This window comes from Pseudomicrostroma glucosiphilum, assembly GCF_003144135.1.
Source record: "Pseudomicrostroma glucosiphilum strain MCA 4718 unplaced genomic scaffold BCV69scaffold_11, whole genome shotgun sequence".
Lineage (NCBI taxonomy): Eukaryota > Fungi > Basidiomycota > Exobasidiomycetes > Microstromatales > Microstromataceae > Microstroma > Microstroma glucosiphilum.
In genome coordinates this window covers 545822-559857 of record NW_020289923.1, presented here as the reverse complement: position 1 = coordinate 559857, position 14036 = coordinate 545822, and the positions used below count along the sequence as shown (strand labels likewise).

General features: G+C 56.0%; 6 protein-coding genes across 6 annotated transcripts; 4 read left to right on the top strand and 2 right to left on the bottom strand.

Moving 5' to 3' along the window:
* Window positions 1-92: 92 nt before the first annotated feature.
* On the top strand, window positions 93-2502 carry BCV69DRAFT_284186 (hypothetical protein). Its single transcript, XM_025492958.1, has 5 exons — window positions 93-224; window positions 325-434; window positions 531-691; window positions 780-1414; window positions 1489-2502. The coding sequence occupies exons 1-5, from the start codon at window positions 216-218 to the stop codon at window positions 2305-2307; spliced, it is 1734 nt and encodes a 577-aa protein (XP_025346717.1). The 5' UTR covers window positions 93-215; the 3' UTR covers window positions 2308-2502.
* Window positions 2503-2830: 328 nt separating this feature from the next.
* On the top strand, window positions 2831-6170 carry BCV69DRAFT_284185 (hypothetical protein). The gene has a single exon (XM_025492957.1). It carries the CDS (start codon window positions 3108-3110, stop codon window positions 5961-5963), a length of 2856 nt encoding a protein of 951 aa, XP_025346716.1. The 5' UTR covers window positions 2831-3107; the 3' UTR covers window positions 5964-6170.
* BCV69DRAFT_42762 (hypothetical protein) lies at window positions 6121-6706 on the top strand. The gene has a single exon (XM_025495270.1). The coding sequence runs from the start codon at window positions 6278-6280 to the stop codon at window positions 6602-6604; it is 327 nt and encodes a 108-aa protein (XP_025346715.1). The 5' UTR covers window positions 6121-6277; the 3' UTR covers window positions 6605-6706.
* Window positions 6707-6807: 101 nt separating this feature from the next.
* BCV69DRAFT_251053 (hypothetical protein) lies at window positions 6808-7245 on the bottom strand (the record flags this gene model as incomplete). The annotated part of the gene is made up of 3 exons (XM_025490410.1): window positions 6808-6879; window positions 6985-7049; window positions 7143-7245. The coding sequence occupies 3 exons, from the start codon at window positions 7243-7245 to the stop codon at window positions 6808-6810; spliced, it is 240 nt and encodes a 79-aa protein (XP_025346714.1).
* Window positions 7246-7919: 674 nt separating this feature from the next.
* On the bottom strand, window positions 7920-10784 carry BCV69DRAFT_42734 (Pkinase-domain-containing protein). Its single transcript, XM_025495269.1, has 4 exons — window positions 10566-10784; window positions 10221-10464; window positions 8782-10127; window positions 7920-8686 (listed from the first exon to the last, which is right to left on the bottom strand). The coding sequence occupies exons 1-4, from the start codon at window positions 10620-10622 to the stop codon at window positions 8027-8029; spliced, it is 2307 nt and encodes a 768-aa protein (XP_025346713.1). The 5' UTR covers window positions 10623-10784; the 3' UTR covers window positions 7920-8026.
* A 685-nt stretch (window positions 10785-11469) lies between these two features.
* Window positions 11470-13997, top strand: BCV69DRAFT_272232 (hypothetical protein). The gene is made up of 5 exons (XM_025490972.1): window positions 11470-11925; window positions 12005-12264; window positions 12353-12395; window positions 12472-12581; window positions 12662-13997. Exons 1-5 carry the CDS (start codon window positions 11736-11738, stop codon window positions 13856-13858), a joined length of 1800 nt encoding a protein of 599 aa, XP_025346712.1. The 5' UTR covers window positions 11470-11735; the 3' UTR covers window positions 13859-13997.
* Window positions 13998-14036: the final 39 nt, after the last annotated feature.

Genomic DNA, 14036 nt, shown 5'->3' with positions numbered 1-14036 from the left:
CGAGGCGGACCACAGGAAGCGAGGCAGCGTCCCCCGGATGATAGCCGTAAGGGAGTGGCTTGACCGCTCGCCTGTCTCGCCTGGCCTGACCTGCCTTCCCTTCTTGTCCAGGCAGACGCACCCCCCGGTCATCCTCCTTCGCTCCTTCCATTCTACTGGTATCATCTACAGCAGCAGAGTTCACTCCAGTCTACCACGTCAACCAGCTGCCCAACATGATCAAGGTAAGTTGAGCGCAGCAAGGGCACCAGCAATCCGATATCACCCCGCAACGTGCGCTTAGGTGACCTTCTTCCTGTAATCTCTCACCCCATCGTGAACCAGTCCATTCAGCAAATGAATGGCGCACTGAACAATGCAAAGCCATATTCAGCCATCAGCGTCTGGTTCGACAAGCTGACTAGCAACAACTTCAAAGAGGACGACTATGACGGGTGAGTGCAGTGGTGCTTATCAAGTCAAACGCATTATTACGGCAACCGGCACTGACTGCCGCATGTACCCACCTTACATGCTACCTCGCCGCACAGCATTCCCGAACTTACCGAAGCCATCACTCTGCAGGGTGGAGGTCCGACCGAGGCAGCAAGATGTGTGCGGAAGCAGCTCAAGTACGGCAGCGTGCATGGACAGAAGCGAACCTTGACCATTCTTGGGGCACTGGTGGAGAATGCGGGTCCACGATTCCAAAGTGAGCGGAGAGCAGCGGTTGGAAAGGAGTGAAAGAATGACTACGCTCAATGTTGCTCACCTGCTCCGACTCCCTTGTTTCCTCATAGCCACATTTGCCGACGAGCGTCTGGTCACACAGATCAAGCTCACATCAGCTGACCCACTCGTAGACGCCTCTGTCCGCCGCAAGCTCATGCGTCTGCTCCTCTCATGGCAACATCAATACTCTGGCGAGCCTACCCTACGTACTATCTCATCGCTGTATGTAGCTTGTGGTGGGGGCAGGGAGAGGCAGGAGAGAGAGGCGCAGAGGAAACGCAGTGAGGCAGAGGAGCTACTGAGGAAGCAAGAAGAGGAGCGTAGGAGAGAGATGCAAGTACGAATGGACCGCAAGACGGCAGAGAAGCTGCAGAAGGAGGAGGATAAGAAGAGAAGCAAGCTGGGGGCAAAGGGGAAGAAAGCTCCCGCTCGCTTCAATTACGAGGCGGAGAAGCCGATGATTCTCAATCACCTTGCTACGTCTAGTCGGTCTGCTACAGCCCTCGTCAACACCTTGCAGCACGTCAATCGAGAGAAGGAGAGCGTCTCTGCAAATGCCAAGGTAGTGCAGGCGCTGAATGATGTCAAGACGGAAAGAAAGACCATTGTCAGGTATATTCAGCTGTGTCAGGAGGAGGATATGCTAGGCGCCCTCATCGAGGCCAACGAGAGAATCATGGTTGCTCTGCAGCTGTACGACAAGGTGAGTGAGAGGCAGAGTCGGCCGAAAGAGAGGGCTCTTTCAGCTCATCAGCTTCGCTTTCCTGTCGTGCTCAGCTATCGAAACCGGATACGTCAGATTCTGAGGACGAGACGCTTCTCGCGGCTATTCCATCTAACAAGCCCACCGCTGCTCAACGAGCCGAAGCTGAGGACGCTGAGATCGAGGCCGTGCGACAAAGTCTCGCCAGATCCGACTTCCATAGTGGCAAGCCCACTGCATCCAAGGGCGGCGATGATGAGTGGGAGGGCGAAATTGAAAAGCTGCAATTCAGACAGAGGATGGGCATCAACAGGCACAACTCTCGAAGGGGTGACCTCAAGGGAGCAGGAGCGATGCAGGATCTGCTCGATCTAGACTTTGACGAGACCAGCACCAACTCTGGCCCCAGCTTGAGGCCGTCGAAGACGTCTGCCTCTACGTCGACCAGGAGCGGTGGCGCAAGTGGCGCTGGCGGCAGTGCTGCTCAGCATGGCAGTCTGTCGGACTACTCTGACTACGATGACGAGTCTTCGGACGAGGAGACGCATCAGCAGCAGAAGCCCGTTGCTGGAATGGGTGTTCCTGCCTCCTCACGAGGCCTTGCGCCACCGGGAGATTCACCCTCGCTTCTCTCCCCCGCTCATTCTGGCTCCACAACTCAATCGCAGCATGGCGCTGCTTTGGAAGCCTGGAGAAGATCGCACAAGTCTCGCATTGGAGAGGAGACGTCTAGTCTGTGGAGCAAGGAGGATGAGGATAGGTGGATTCAGGGAGGAGGAGGCGATGATGATGAGGCCGAGGAGGATCCATTTGGAGACGAGTGGGAGGAAGTGGCGGGCAAGCTGAGAGCAAGTGGTGCAGAGACGGGCAGGAGGGAGTGGGCGGCAGTCTGATTTCAGAGGTATCCGTTGGTCTGGCCCATCTATCGCACTGGAGACGCTATCTTGGCGTTTGAAACGCACCGCAGTTGCCAATTGGAAAATGTTGATATACGGAAGGTAGCTTGTGGACGTGAAACCGGCAGCTGTCAGGAGATCAGGCAAGGATACAATCGCTGACCGGACAAGGGTAGTGGCGGCGGGATTATCCTCATCTCCCTCCCGACTTTCTGTGTGCGACCGATGAGTGAGGTGTCCTGCGGCTGAGTGGGAGTCGCAAAGGTGATCCGTCAGCGTGTGTGATTCTTGCCTCCCCCCTTCGTCGCCACTTGTCCCTCGGTCGAGCTTAGAAACTCTGCCTTGGCCGCCTTTTCGGATTTGGCGCGATTAGATGGCGATAACTCGAGATAATTCTTGCGGATTCCAGCCCAGGCACGGGAGCAGTGTCTGCAGGCGAGTTGCCGGTTGAGCCCGCGCCCCCGAAGGACGTCTTCGGTTGCTCCGCTCCTCGGTTCCTTCCTCCTTCGACCCCTCTGCGCCCAGCGTAGCCTTCTTCCTGCTTCACTCGCTCGACGCTCACCACAGTCATCACCTGATACACTACACTCACTTCCCTCGACCACTCTGACACCATCGCACTACTGGAGCGCTTAGCACGTACGATCTCCTTATCTCTCATTTTTGTTTCCACTAGTGGCCAGGTAGCGGGCGCTGCGTCTCTCACAGAGAATCGCTGAGCCCCACTTTGCGTCCCCACTTCTTGCGCTAAGGTGGTCACTCTTCATCACTACCTCAACCCCGTGCCGTGGTCAGACATGGCTGCGACATCCACCTCCCCATACCCAATACCCTTTCCTAACAAGGTCAAGGGTGGGAGTCCACAGTATGGTCTGCCCTCAAACGCCATCGCCTCTTCGTCTTTTTCTCCCTCATCCTCTGCTTCATCATCGTCCAATGATAGCCTTTCAGGCTCGCCTCCACCTTCTGCTCAGCAACAGGCTTCCGCAGCCATAGGTGGGAATAGAGTCAAGTCGTCAGCCGCCAAGAGAGCCAGCGCCAAGGCAGCTGCCGCAACGAAAAAGGCCGCTGCTGCTGCCCGTGGGGATGAAGACTCTCGTACATCACGAGCACCTCATGGCGAGGGTAGCAGTAGTCGATCTACTGCCGCTGCAAGCCCTACGCCCGGACCAGATGCAAAGGGAGATTGGGTCGTGCCACAGCGTGCCAAGCCGGGACGAAAGCCAAGTCAGGAAGAGCCTCTCACGAAGCGGCAGGCGCAGAACCGGGCTTCTCAACGAGCATTCAGAGAGAGGAAACAGAGCCATGTCGCCACTCTTGAAGCCAAAGTGGCTGCATATGAAGAGGAAAAGTTGACCAGAGATGCTAGAGAGGAGAAGGCGCAACGCAAGCTTCGGGCAGACAATGCCGCCCTGACAGAGGAGAATGCTGCATTGAAGGCAAAGGTCAAGGAGCTGGAGCTAGCCGTGCAGACTCTCAAGAGCAGCGAAGGAAGTGGCTCTTCTTCGAGGCGGGTCATGGAATCCGCCAGACCATGTCAACCAGGCACATGCTCAGAAGTCGGCTGTCGAGCCCCGTCTCACGAAGGTCTGCCGGCTCAAAGGCTCAAGCGCCCTCTCCCCTCTCGCAAGAATTCTACAGGGCAAGTAGATTACAATGGACAACAGTACCAAATTGCTACTTCGCCATCACGCTCAAATGATAACACAAGTCGGTTCGGCGCAATGACAATAGCGGCTTCACGTCCTCTTGCGCGTCCAGATCTGATCAACAGGCCTGCACAACAGACCGTGTCCTTCTGGTCAACGACAGAGCTCTCCTCTCCGGTAGGCGCACAGTCAAGTCATCACAGCGCTGTGCAGAAGCTCCAACGAGAACCCTCCCCAGATCTCATGGCCTCGAGCAGTATGGACATGGATCGCGATTGTGGGTTCTGTACCGATGCTACGCCCTGCATCTGTCGGGGCGAAGCTATCCTTGACCTCACTGGAATGGATGCGAGCAGCGATGATGATCGAAACAAGAGTCTATCGGAGAGGCTTGACAATACATGGATGGAGGGCGTAGACACGATGGGTAAGATCGAAGAGGAGACAGGTGACGATTATGATGGCAATGTGGGAGGCTTCACCGTGGCAAGCTTTGGTGGCGGCAAGGCACCTCACAAGGAGTACAAAGAAGGCCTCTCGACTGTGGCTGCCAATCCGACAACTCTAGCATCAGTTCAGGACGTCCCTATCCGACCAGCAGTATCGATCTCCTCGCTCTTGTCTTCGCGGACCAAAGCACCACTGGGCAAGAAACTCTGGAATACCACCACACCAGCACTTGCAGCCCCTACTTCTGCGCCTACACCATCGACTCAAGCGTCTATATCCCGTAAGAGCAGCAGCAAGCTCTGGTGGACCTCACCTGCATCGGCCCAGACCATCACCACTTCATCGATGACGTCCTTTGTGCCAGCTGCGGGCGGAAGACCTGCAGTCGCTGGCGGCAAGAAAGAGACGCTAGCCGATGCCCTGTGTTCAGGGGATCCGGCCAATTGTCCAGCTTGCGGAACAGACCCGGTCTTGGCTGCCTTCTGTGAGGCAGTAGCCGATGACGGCGCCATCAGTGAAGCGAGCAGCTTCTCCAGCATTGGCCCTTCCATTTCCATCTCACGAAGAGGCAGCACGGCGGACAGGCCTACCGACGTTGTCTTCGAAGATCAGGATGATCCCATGTCGGGTAAAGTGCCGCTGGGGTCGAGCAGCACGCTCCGCTACCCCTCTGGCACCTCCATGAGCCCTCCCGCACCCTTCTCCCTGCCTCTACCATACCGCAACGCCTCCTCCGCATCTGTCATCCCTACTCTTGCCAGTCTAGAGCGCCATGGATACACGATCCCAGACGCATTCAAGCAAATTCGATCCCACCCGGCTTTTCCAAAGTGGCAAGGAGGACTCAACCTGCTCGCTGATGTTGTTTCCGGAAGGGCACCGACGCAAGGACAGGGACAGACGAGCCCAATAGCACTCGGGGGAACTTCGCCTCCCTTCTCTACTGCTCGCAAAGGACTTGCGAGGAGAGGCGCTGGCACTGGCACGGCTTCAGGTGGATTGACGGTGGCAGAGGAGAGGAAGGCCCGCCATCCTTCGGTAGAAATTGGCCCCTCCTTGCAGAGGAAGACGTGCCTGATGGAAAGCACCGATCGGGATGTGATGAGCGATCATGATCACGACCACGTAGACAAGCACGACCGCTCAAAGGAGAATAATCAGGAGCACGACGAGAGTCACGAAGCTCGACCTTCGACTTCAGACGCAGCTGGACCCTCTTTCGTTCCGCTATCCTCTCTCAGTCGTCACGAGGATGGCGCTACCAGGGATGGCCACCACGGGCACGGGCACGGCCATGGGCATGGGCATAAGCGTCGTCGTCTTTACGTCGAGAATGATCGGGTGGAAGAAGCCCTCCGCATGCTCGACGGTGGCGTCATAGGTTCAATGGGCACAGGTACGGGTACAGCTACAGCTACAGGCGTATCGATGGCCACTTCTCGAAGCTTGACGGGGTTGATCCCCTGTGGAGAGTGTCCCTGCCCATGTCCTTGGGCACAGCAGCCCTCGACTTCTACGTCTACCTCGATCTCTAAAGGGCAGCACAACGAGTGAGAAAAGGTAAAGCTGAGGTGCACTTTGGGAGAAAGACTGGAAATGAGAGGGATGGAGAGGGTCTGTACCAACCAGAATGATGGTCGGAAGGTGGGAGAGGGACAGGGCGGAGCGGCTCTTGTACATTTTAATCCACCCCATTCCAATCCCCATTCTTTCCAGTGAGCACTACACACGCACATACACCAAAAATGTTCATTCGACCATACCTCTGCACAGTAGCCGAACCTGCGTTCTTCCTCTGATGATCGTCGCACGACCTGTTGCACTCCCTGCTCCGTACTCTGTATCCCGTGCCCTGCCAATTGTCAGAGATGACCGAAGACGTCTGCTCTTGCGTCCGGACCTCCATGCCCGCCTCAAGAGCCTCTGTGAGCATCATGCTCTTTATCAGACAGTCAAGAGATCTGAAGTTTGAGATTTTGGTTGTCGTCGTCGATGATGATGATGACGATGTTGATGGGTGGTACAAATACAAGGTGCTCACTTCTTCTTCTTCTTCTTCTCCTTCTCTTGCGTCTGCTTCTGCTTCACTGTCTACTCCCCCCTTTCTCCTGTCTACTACCAGGCAGAAATTCCCCTTCTGGAAGCGCCGGCGAGTAATTCGTCTCTGTTCCTGCTACCCTTTGAGGCAGCCCTGACTGAAGAGAGCCCAAATGCATGCTGAAAGTGCGCACCTCGAGGGGGCTTCTGGACACACAGAGATCCGGAGAGCCAGAGCACGTAACCCAGAGAGACAAGAGGGAGCAAAAGAGGTAAGCGCAAGGTAGACGGCCGGTGGGCCAGAGACCAGGAGTTCAGAAGCCAGAAGAGAGCAGCCAGGTAGAAGGAGAAAAAACGGGGCTCAGAGCTGCTTTCCCCATTTTGCCAAATGGTAATTGATTGCCGGTCTTGCTTTTGCGCGAGGTGCCGTTGCCTGTAGAGCGACAAGAAAGAAGACGAGAGGGGGAAAGGACTTGTCAGTCAGTACGATACAAAGCACAACCGGAGCACGACTGAGGAGGAAAGAAAGACCACTCACCGCTCTCCGCATACATTCCTCGAGTCCCCTCATTGCATTCGCACAAGCTCCATGTGTCCCTAGTCCTGCCCCTGCTGCTGCTCCTCCTGCTCCAGACGGTACCGCCCCTCCTACTTTGGGTACGCTCCCCACGCCCAGTACGGGTGCGCCCATGACACTATCTGTTGATGCCCAGCAGGCGAGCAGGGCAGCGAGCTCGGCGGAGCAGGGAGCGCTGAGGAGGGATTTCTTAGGACGGACTTTGAGTTGGTGGATACGCATGATTGGTGAGGGGGGTGACGAGGAAGCTGGATTGAGTTGCGCTTGCTTATTGAGTCTGGACTGAGAGCTGTTTAGCTGACTGTCCCTCGTCTTGTCTTGAAGTATAGCCGTAGGTATATGCTCTCGCGGTATCGTGGTATCAGATCAGATCAATGCTAGTAGCGCCCAAACGTCCGTCCAACCTTCTCATCCCATCCCAGTCCGCCTTGCCCCCTCCGAATAATTACTCGAGATTCCAGACATGCGTGCGCGCGCAACAGCCTGCCCACCCCCCCTCGGTGACTTTCGTCCATTCCGACCAGGGACAAGGTCGGATCGGATCGGAACTTCTTGTGACCGTGACCATTCTGCTCGAGACTGCTGCTGCTTGAAGAGCCTTCTTGCTTCTCACGATGTGCATGTTAGCTACAGCCGAGTTGAAATAGCAATGCATCGTCAAAATTCCATTCGTTCATTCGTTCATTTCTACATTCTACACGAAAAAGAGAACAAGAATCTGCTACCGCTACTGCTACTACTACTACTACTGCAAAATGAAACAAAAGAGAATGAATCTAAAGAGGAGTAGAGCTGGGGACATTGAGAGGAGGGGGAAATTGCATAGCTCGACTGAACTTGAAGACTTGAGTGAAACAGCTTGAGAACTTGACAACTTAGATCGTGATAGGGACGAGAAAGTGGGAAGAGGATGGAGGGATTATATAGATAGGCTAGGCATTGTCCCTACTCTTTCTTTGGCTCGCTCTGCAGAGTGACCGCATCTACGACTTAGTCTTTCCACCTAACTCCTCTCTGCTTCAGGACTCCTCATCACCTCGTCCGCCTTACCCCTCGCAAGCTCTCCGTCCCCACTACCACTACCAATACCATGACCATTTGCACTGCTCTCGACTTCATCATCCATGGCCATCCTGCTCATGCCCAGATTAGCGCCCCGGATGCCCGATCCACCACTTCCTCTCCTTCCACCAAAGGAGCTCGAGAGACTGCCAGCGACAGACCCGTCGTACGTCCCCGAGTAGGAGAATCCTCGGAACTTTTCTTGGATAGAAGAGGAGAGCGTCTCGTCTACTGCACCTCCGCCGCCTGCGGGGGAAGGCTTCTTGATAGCCAGGCCCGACTTGCCTGCACTGCCAACCTCTGCGCCCATGCCTGCCCCTCCTCCACCATTCCCGTTCCCGCCCGAACCTCCTGCGTCGGCACCATTGCCTAGCTGTGCCCCCTCTGGCGCGAGCGTAGCCACCTCTGATAGATCCGTCTCGGTGAACTCTGGGTCAAAGTTGGCGACGGACTCGTCTGATTCTACGAGGGGCTTGAAGGGAGGGGTCACTTGCTTGTTGGCTAGGGCTTCAAAATCGATGTCCTTGAAGAAGGGATGCTCCATGAGATCTTGGGCATCGCGAGACGCACCGAGACGATGCTTCGGGTTTCGGTTCAAAAGCTGTGAGTGCGGGAGAGCGAGAAGATACGGGGCAACCGCATTCGTCAGTCATCTGTTTCCTAGCTTTGGCCCAGCTCTTCTTCTCTTTTCCTCACCCCCTTAACAAATTGCTTGCCATCGTCTCCAATAGCCCCACGTGGGAATTTGATCTTGCCAAAGCAAATGTTCCTGTACATCTGCTGCGTGTCCTCAGCATAGAATGGACTCCATCCACAGCACATCTCAAAGAGCAGCACACCCAAAGACCAAAAGTCGACCAGCTTCGAATATCCGCTCTCGTCAAGCAAGACTTCGGGTGCGAGATACTCAGTGGTGCCACAGAAGGTGTTGGTCAGCTGTCCTGCGCCTAGATCCGGCTTGGAGAGACCGAAATCGCACAGGGCGACGTGCCCTGTGGCATCCAGCAGAATATTCTCTGGCTTGAGATCTCGGTAGACGATATTGTACTTGTGCAAGTGGCCAAGGGCAATGACTAGCTCTGCAATGTAGAACCTTGCCCTCTCCTCTGTAAATCTTCCCTCGCGCTGGAGGTGCCAAAAGAGCTCTCCACCGGACTTGTAGTCGGTGACAAAGTATAGCTCTTGCTCTGATTGGAAGCTGAACTTGAGGCCGACAAGGAAAGGGCAGTCGAGGGACTTTTCTAGGATCTTCCGCTCTCCCATCGTATGTGTCACCTCCTTCTTGATGGCAATCTCCCGCTTGCTCAGAACCTTCATGGCGTAGATACGCTTAGTGTCCTTCTTTCTCACCTGGAACACCCGTCCGAAAGTACCCCTGCCGATCAGCTTCAAGTACTCAAAGTCTGCGGGCGTCAGGCGCCGCGCTGCCAGCCGCTCGTAGGAGATTTGGATCCTGATCTCTCCGCGGACTGTCGAATCGTCCTCAATCTGATCCTCCCGGCTAGAGAGAGAGTACCACTGATCGGTGGACATCTTGTGCACAAGTCTCGGCGTGATCATCTTTTGCCCCAAGAAGCCTTCCTCTTCCGCAGATCGGTCGTACACACTGATGTAGATGGGCTGTCTCTCCTGAGTCACGTCAAAGGTGACTTGATGCTTCCAGACTGGGTTGCGGGGCACAGATTGTGCGCCAGAAGAGCCTGCTGTCGCGGCACCAGCAGCAGAAGAGGCAGGTGTGACCGTCTTCGCTCTGGACCTGAGCCCTTCCTCCTTGGGGATCGCCTTCCCATGCGCATCCTCTGTCGCGGCATCAATGGGTTCCCGACCGATGAACTCGTTCTTGTCGAAGGATACCACAGCATAGGGGGCGGACTTCGACGAGGTGCCGACTGCGAGATTGCGAGCCTCGACGAGTTTGACCGTCAGGTGGCCTCGAGGTGCATTTGTATTACGAGTGTCGGAGCTGGGTGGGGTAGAGGATCCGGCGGCAAGCAGCTCCGCCTTGGCCTTCGCTGGCGGTAGCTTCATGGTAAAGTCGGGAACTAGTGAGGTGAGGGGAATCGTAGGACAAGATGTCAGCCCAGGCCCTCGCAACGGGGCGAGTCGCACCTTCGTCGGCTGCAACGCATACTCACCAGTGGTGGAAAGGGACGTGGTGGGGATGGCACTCTGAGTCGAGATGTTGCCTCCCGGTGTGAGGAGTGCCGAGGGCGTGACATCGCCACCTCTGCCCGGCACGCCTAGGGTGTTGAGACTGCTTCCGCTCGCTGATTTGCGGTGCTGGCTCAGTCCTGGCCCTCCCGGTGTGGAAGAAGGTATGGAATCAAAGGGGTTGCGCTCTTCGGTCTTGACTGAGGAGACGGGGGCTTTGGGCGTCGTCTGGCAATGGAGATGGGTCAAGAGAGGAGTGTGTATGCTGATCAGTCTGTGCAGCCCGGGGGAGATGAGGATTGAGGTCCTTGGACCCGAGTGGTACTCACCTGATCCATGGCGCCTGCATTGGGCCAGATGCCCATTCCCTTGAGCATGTTGGACATTGCGGAAGGGACGAGAGCGGTGCTGTGATCACGGGCACTGGCACTGGCCCAATCTGAGTAGACTCGGGCAAGGAGGGCTCAAGATGTACGAGGTGGGTAGCAGCGAGTACGGGCTACTGTACAGGCTTACCACGATGCTCCGATAGGCACCGGAGAAAGTAGGTTGCTGGTGGAGCGAGCTGAAGGCCGGAAGCAATTGCTGTGACTGGGCTCTAGCCTGAGGGGAATTTGCAGCCGAAGAGCCGCGGGGCGAGCGGAGAAGTAGAGCCGCGAGTATAGAATAGCGATACTGGGGTACGGTATAGCGAAGACGAGGGACGATCTCTAGGCCTGAGCAATGGTGCGTATCCCGTTTCCCTGATATGAGATGAGCTCCTTGGGTAGGAGCAGTGGTATGGAAGGAAGAGGAGGGTAGCAGGACGTGGAGGGCGGAGACATGCAGCTGCCAGGCTTTGACGTGGCTTCGGGGGTCGGAGGTAGTCTAAGTGTAGGCGACGAGTGCGAGGGTCTAGGTGGTGCCGAGGAGGCGGTTGCAAGGCGATCTTTGGGTAAGACGAAGAGTGTCAGTGTGCGAGGGGATGCTGCGTGCCTTGCCGATGCTTGTAAGGAGGGTGAGGATGCAGCAGCGGCAGAGTACGACCGAGTGCGATGGACGGCAGCGTGCGTGCGTGTGTGTGTGTGTCTCTGAGTCTCCTTCTCTGGTGCCCGGCGTGTGATTCATTTCCTGAGCCAAGCCTCTGCGTCTGCCGGCCAAGAGCGGCGCGCCACCGCCGCCCTGGTCCGCACCGCCAGCCAAGGCCAACCAACTCGCTTAGAGCCACCACGGGCCAAGGAATTAGAGTAGACCGACTACCCAAGGTCCACGTAGCCCTTCCCACTAACACGCCTACCAACGCGCTTCGACCTTCTCTTCCCGGCTCAGGTACCACAACGCAGGCTCTGGCAAAAGAGGACATCATACCCATAGAGGCGAAGAAGGAACTTGCACCCTTCTCAGGCTCTCTGTTCCCTCAGACAGGCGGACGGTACCGGAACCGCACCCTCCGAGCAGCAGCAGCAGCAGCAGCAGCAGCGAACGGCAACAGCATCCTCTCTCTTCCCCTTCATAGCATCATGGCTCACGCATCTCATCCTCGGTCACGGAAGCCTTCGCTATCGCTGTCTCTCTTGGTTCTCTATGCCAGCGCTCTCCTTGCTCTCCTAGCTCACACTGCGTCGGCATATCAGGTACCAGTCAGCGATGCCGATGCTCTGCGACAAACATGCAGCGGCATGTGGGCGGGAAAGAACACGTCGATTGACTGTGAGTAGGCCCGCAGGGGGCAATGAAAGGTCAACTGGCGCTCATCACGTTCCTTTATACTGTCTCTCCCTAATTACAGTGACATTCAAGCCCAACTCGACCGGGATCATAGCCACAATCTTCTACGAGTGGTCAGACTTTGACCGCTTGGGAAAGGATGGCCCAGAGAAGGACGTATTCGGCTACTCGCTCAAGTCCTACGTATGTACACCTCTCGCCGTCAGACAGAGTCTATGCGAAGACACAGACCTTGGCAACTTCATCGTCGATGGGACTGCGCCTTCCGTGCAGAAGCAGAAGATGGACTTTGGCACGGGAAACACTCAACAAGAGATCATCGTGAGTGAACTCGCTGCGACGAGAGTCTGACAGCGTAGCAAGCGGAACACTGCATCTCACGACTTTTCCCCAACTCCCCTCCCGACAGTCATACAAAGTCAACTCTACAGGATACTACTGCGTCGGTGCGAGTGAGGACCACAGGGGGATTTCATGCAAATCAGATGATGAATGTTGACCTCTCTCTTTTCCTTCTCCTTGCCTTAGCCGCCGTACCCTTCACATCTCGCGGAGTACACGCTAGCTTCCAAGGGCTGGTGAACTTCCACAATGCCTTCAAGGGAGAGCTGCCAGGTGGAGAGTACCCAAAAGTCGGCGTAAGTGTGCTGTAGCGCTTGGGGATTCAGCTCAAACCTGCTCACAAGCTCACTGCACATGCTTTTGTTCTGCTTCGCAGTTCTACTTTGGTCTCACCAGCCTCTACATTCTTCTCGGTTTTGGCTGGGGCTATCTCTGTATTAAGCACAAGGCTGAGCTGCTGCCCATCCAGCACTTCATCTCTGGACTGTCGGTCCTACTCATCATCGAGCAGATGATCACATGGCTCTACTATTCCTATCTCAACTCACATGTCATTGAGTATTGGCGTCTTGCATCTCTGAATGGCAATGCTGGCGAGACGTGGACCGCTCGAGCCCTGTTGGTTCTCGAAGGTCTACTAGATTCAACTAGGAATAGCGCCAGCTTCTTCCTGCTGCTCATCGTCAGCATGGGCTATGGCATTGTCAGGCCACAGCTGGAGCCCAGGACGATGTTCATGGTCAAATGTCTGACGGCAGTGCATCTGATCTGCGGATGGCTGTACTCAGTGGGCATTGTGCTCCTCTCCATCGAGGCTGGGGGCACTTGGGTGTTCCTCTTCATCTTCCCACTAGCATTTTCTCTCACGACATTCATGTCATGGACCCTCAACTCGCTCAACGCCACCATTGCTCACCTCACAGCACGGAAACAATCCTTCAAGCTTGCCTTCTTCAGACGGCTATGGAGAATTCTGGTGATCGCCATCGTCGTCATCTTTGCCTTCTTTGTGCTGTCCACAATATCCTTCTCCAACGCAGGGACCGAGAACTATCCCTCTGAGACGTGGCGGTATCGCTGGTTCCTCCTGGACGGGTGGACCTCCTGCCTCTACCTCGGCGTCTTCGTCGCAATTGCCTGGATCTTCCGCCCTACTGGGTACAACATGCGGCTGAGCATGTCTGATGAGCTGGCCACGGGGGATGACCCAGAAGGAGGGGATATGGAGTTGGGTGGAGCCTATGCTGGCTTTGAGCAGCATGGAGACGACTCGGATGATGAAGATGATGGGAAGAAGACGAAGTCAACGGGGGGCGGCGCACAGGCCTCGAACGGTGGGCCGTCGTTAACCGCAGGCCCGCCTGCATACGAGGCTGATCCCAACGGCGGGGTCGGCGAGGAGTCAGTGGTGATGTTCAGCGTCGGTGACGAGGAGGAGGAAGACCAGAGCATGAGTAGTACGGGTGGCAGGTCTAGTAGTCGACCTGTCCACAGGCCGACGGACACTCATCACGGGAATGAGAGCGAGGAGACGCTCATGGCAGGGACGGACAAGGACTCTAAGCAAGACTGATACTTGCAACAGTGAGGTAGATTTTGAAGAGTTGAAGAGACCTCATCGTAAAATATATCACCTACCAGTCCTCACTCCCATGTAATTGTAAAGGCCTCGTTGCTTTGCGTGCGAAGTCTCGAGGCGTCGAAACGCGCTTTTCCGTTCCGACTTCCGACTCTCACTCCAACCGTTCCTC

What these genes read in the sequence shown, in the direction of transcription:
- BCV69DRAFT_272232 (XM_025490972.1), top strand. Translation starts at nt 11,736, where the DNA reads ATGGCTCACGCATCTCATCCTCGGTCACGGAAGCCTTCGCTATCGCTG. An exon ending in AAAGAACACGTCGATTGACT is followed by an intron (nt 11,926 to 12,004) that starts GTGAGTAGGCCC and finishes CCCTAATTACAG; the next exon opens with TGACATTCAAGCCCAACTCG. An exon ending in ATACTACTGCGTCGGTGCGA is followed by an intron (nt 12,396 to 12,471) that starts GTGAGGACCACA and finishes TCCTTGCCTTAG; the next exon opens with CCGCCGTACCCTTCACATCT.
- BCV69DRAFT_284185 (XM_025492957.1), top strand. Translation starts at nt 3,108, where the DNA reads ATGGCTGCGACATCCACCTCCCCATACCCAATACCCTTTCCTAACAAG.
- BCV69DRAFT_42734 (XM_025495269.1), bottom strand. Translation starts at nt 10,622, where the DNA reads ATGTCCAACATGCTCAAGGGAATGGGCATCTGGCCCAATGCAGGCGCC. An exon ending in ATGCAGGCGCCATGGATCAG is followed by an intron (nt 10,465 to 10,565) that starts GTGAGTACCACT and finishes CTCCATTGCCAG; the next exon opens with ACGACGCCCAAAGCCCCCGT. An exon ending in CACGTCCCTTTCCACCACTG is followed by an intron (nt 10,128 to 10,220) that starts GTGAGTATGCGT and finishes TCACCTCACTAG; the next exon opens with TTCCCGACTTTACCATGAAG.
- BCV69DRAFT_42762 (XM_025495270.1), top strand. Translation starts at nt 6,278, where the DNA reads ATGACCGAAGACGTCTGCTCTTGCGTCCGGACCTCCATGCCCGCCTCA.
- BCV69DRAFT_284186 (XM_025492958.1), top strand. An exon ending in AAAGAGGACGACTATGACGG is followed by an intron (nt 435 to 530) that starts GTGAGTGCAGTG and finishes CTCGCCGCACAG; the next exon opens with CATTCCCGAACTTACCGAAG. An exon ending in TGCGGGTCCACGATTCCAAA is followed by an intron (nt 692 to 779) that starts GTGAGCGGAGAG and finishes GTTTCCTCATAG; the next exon opens with CCACATTTGCCGACGAGCGT.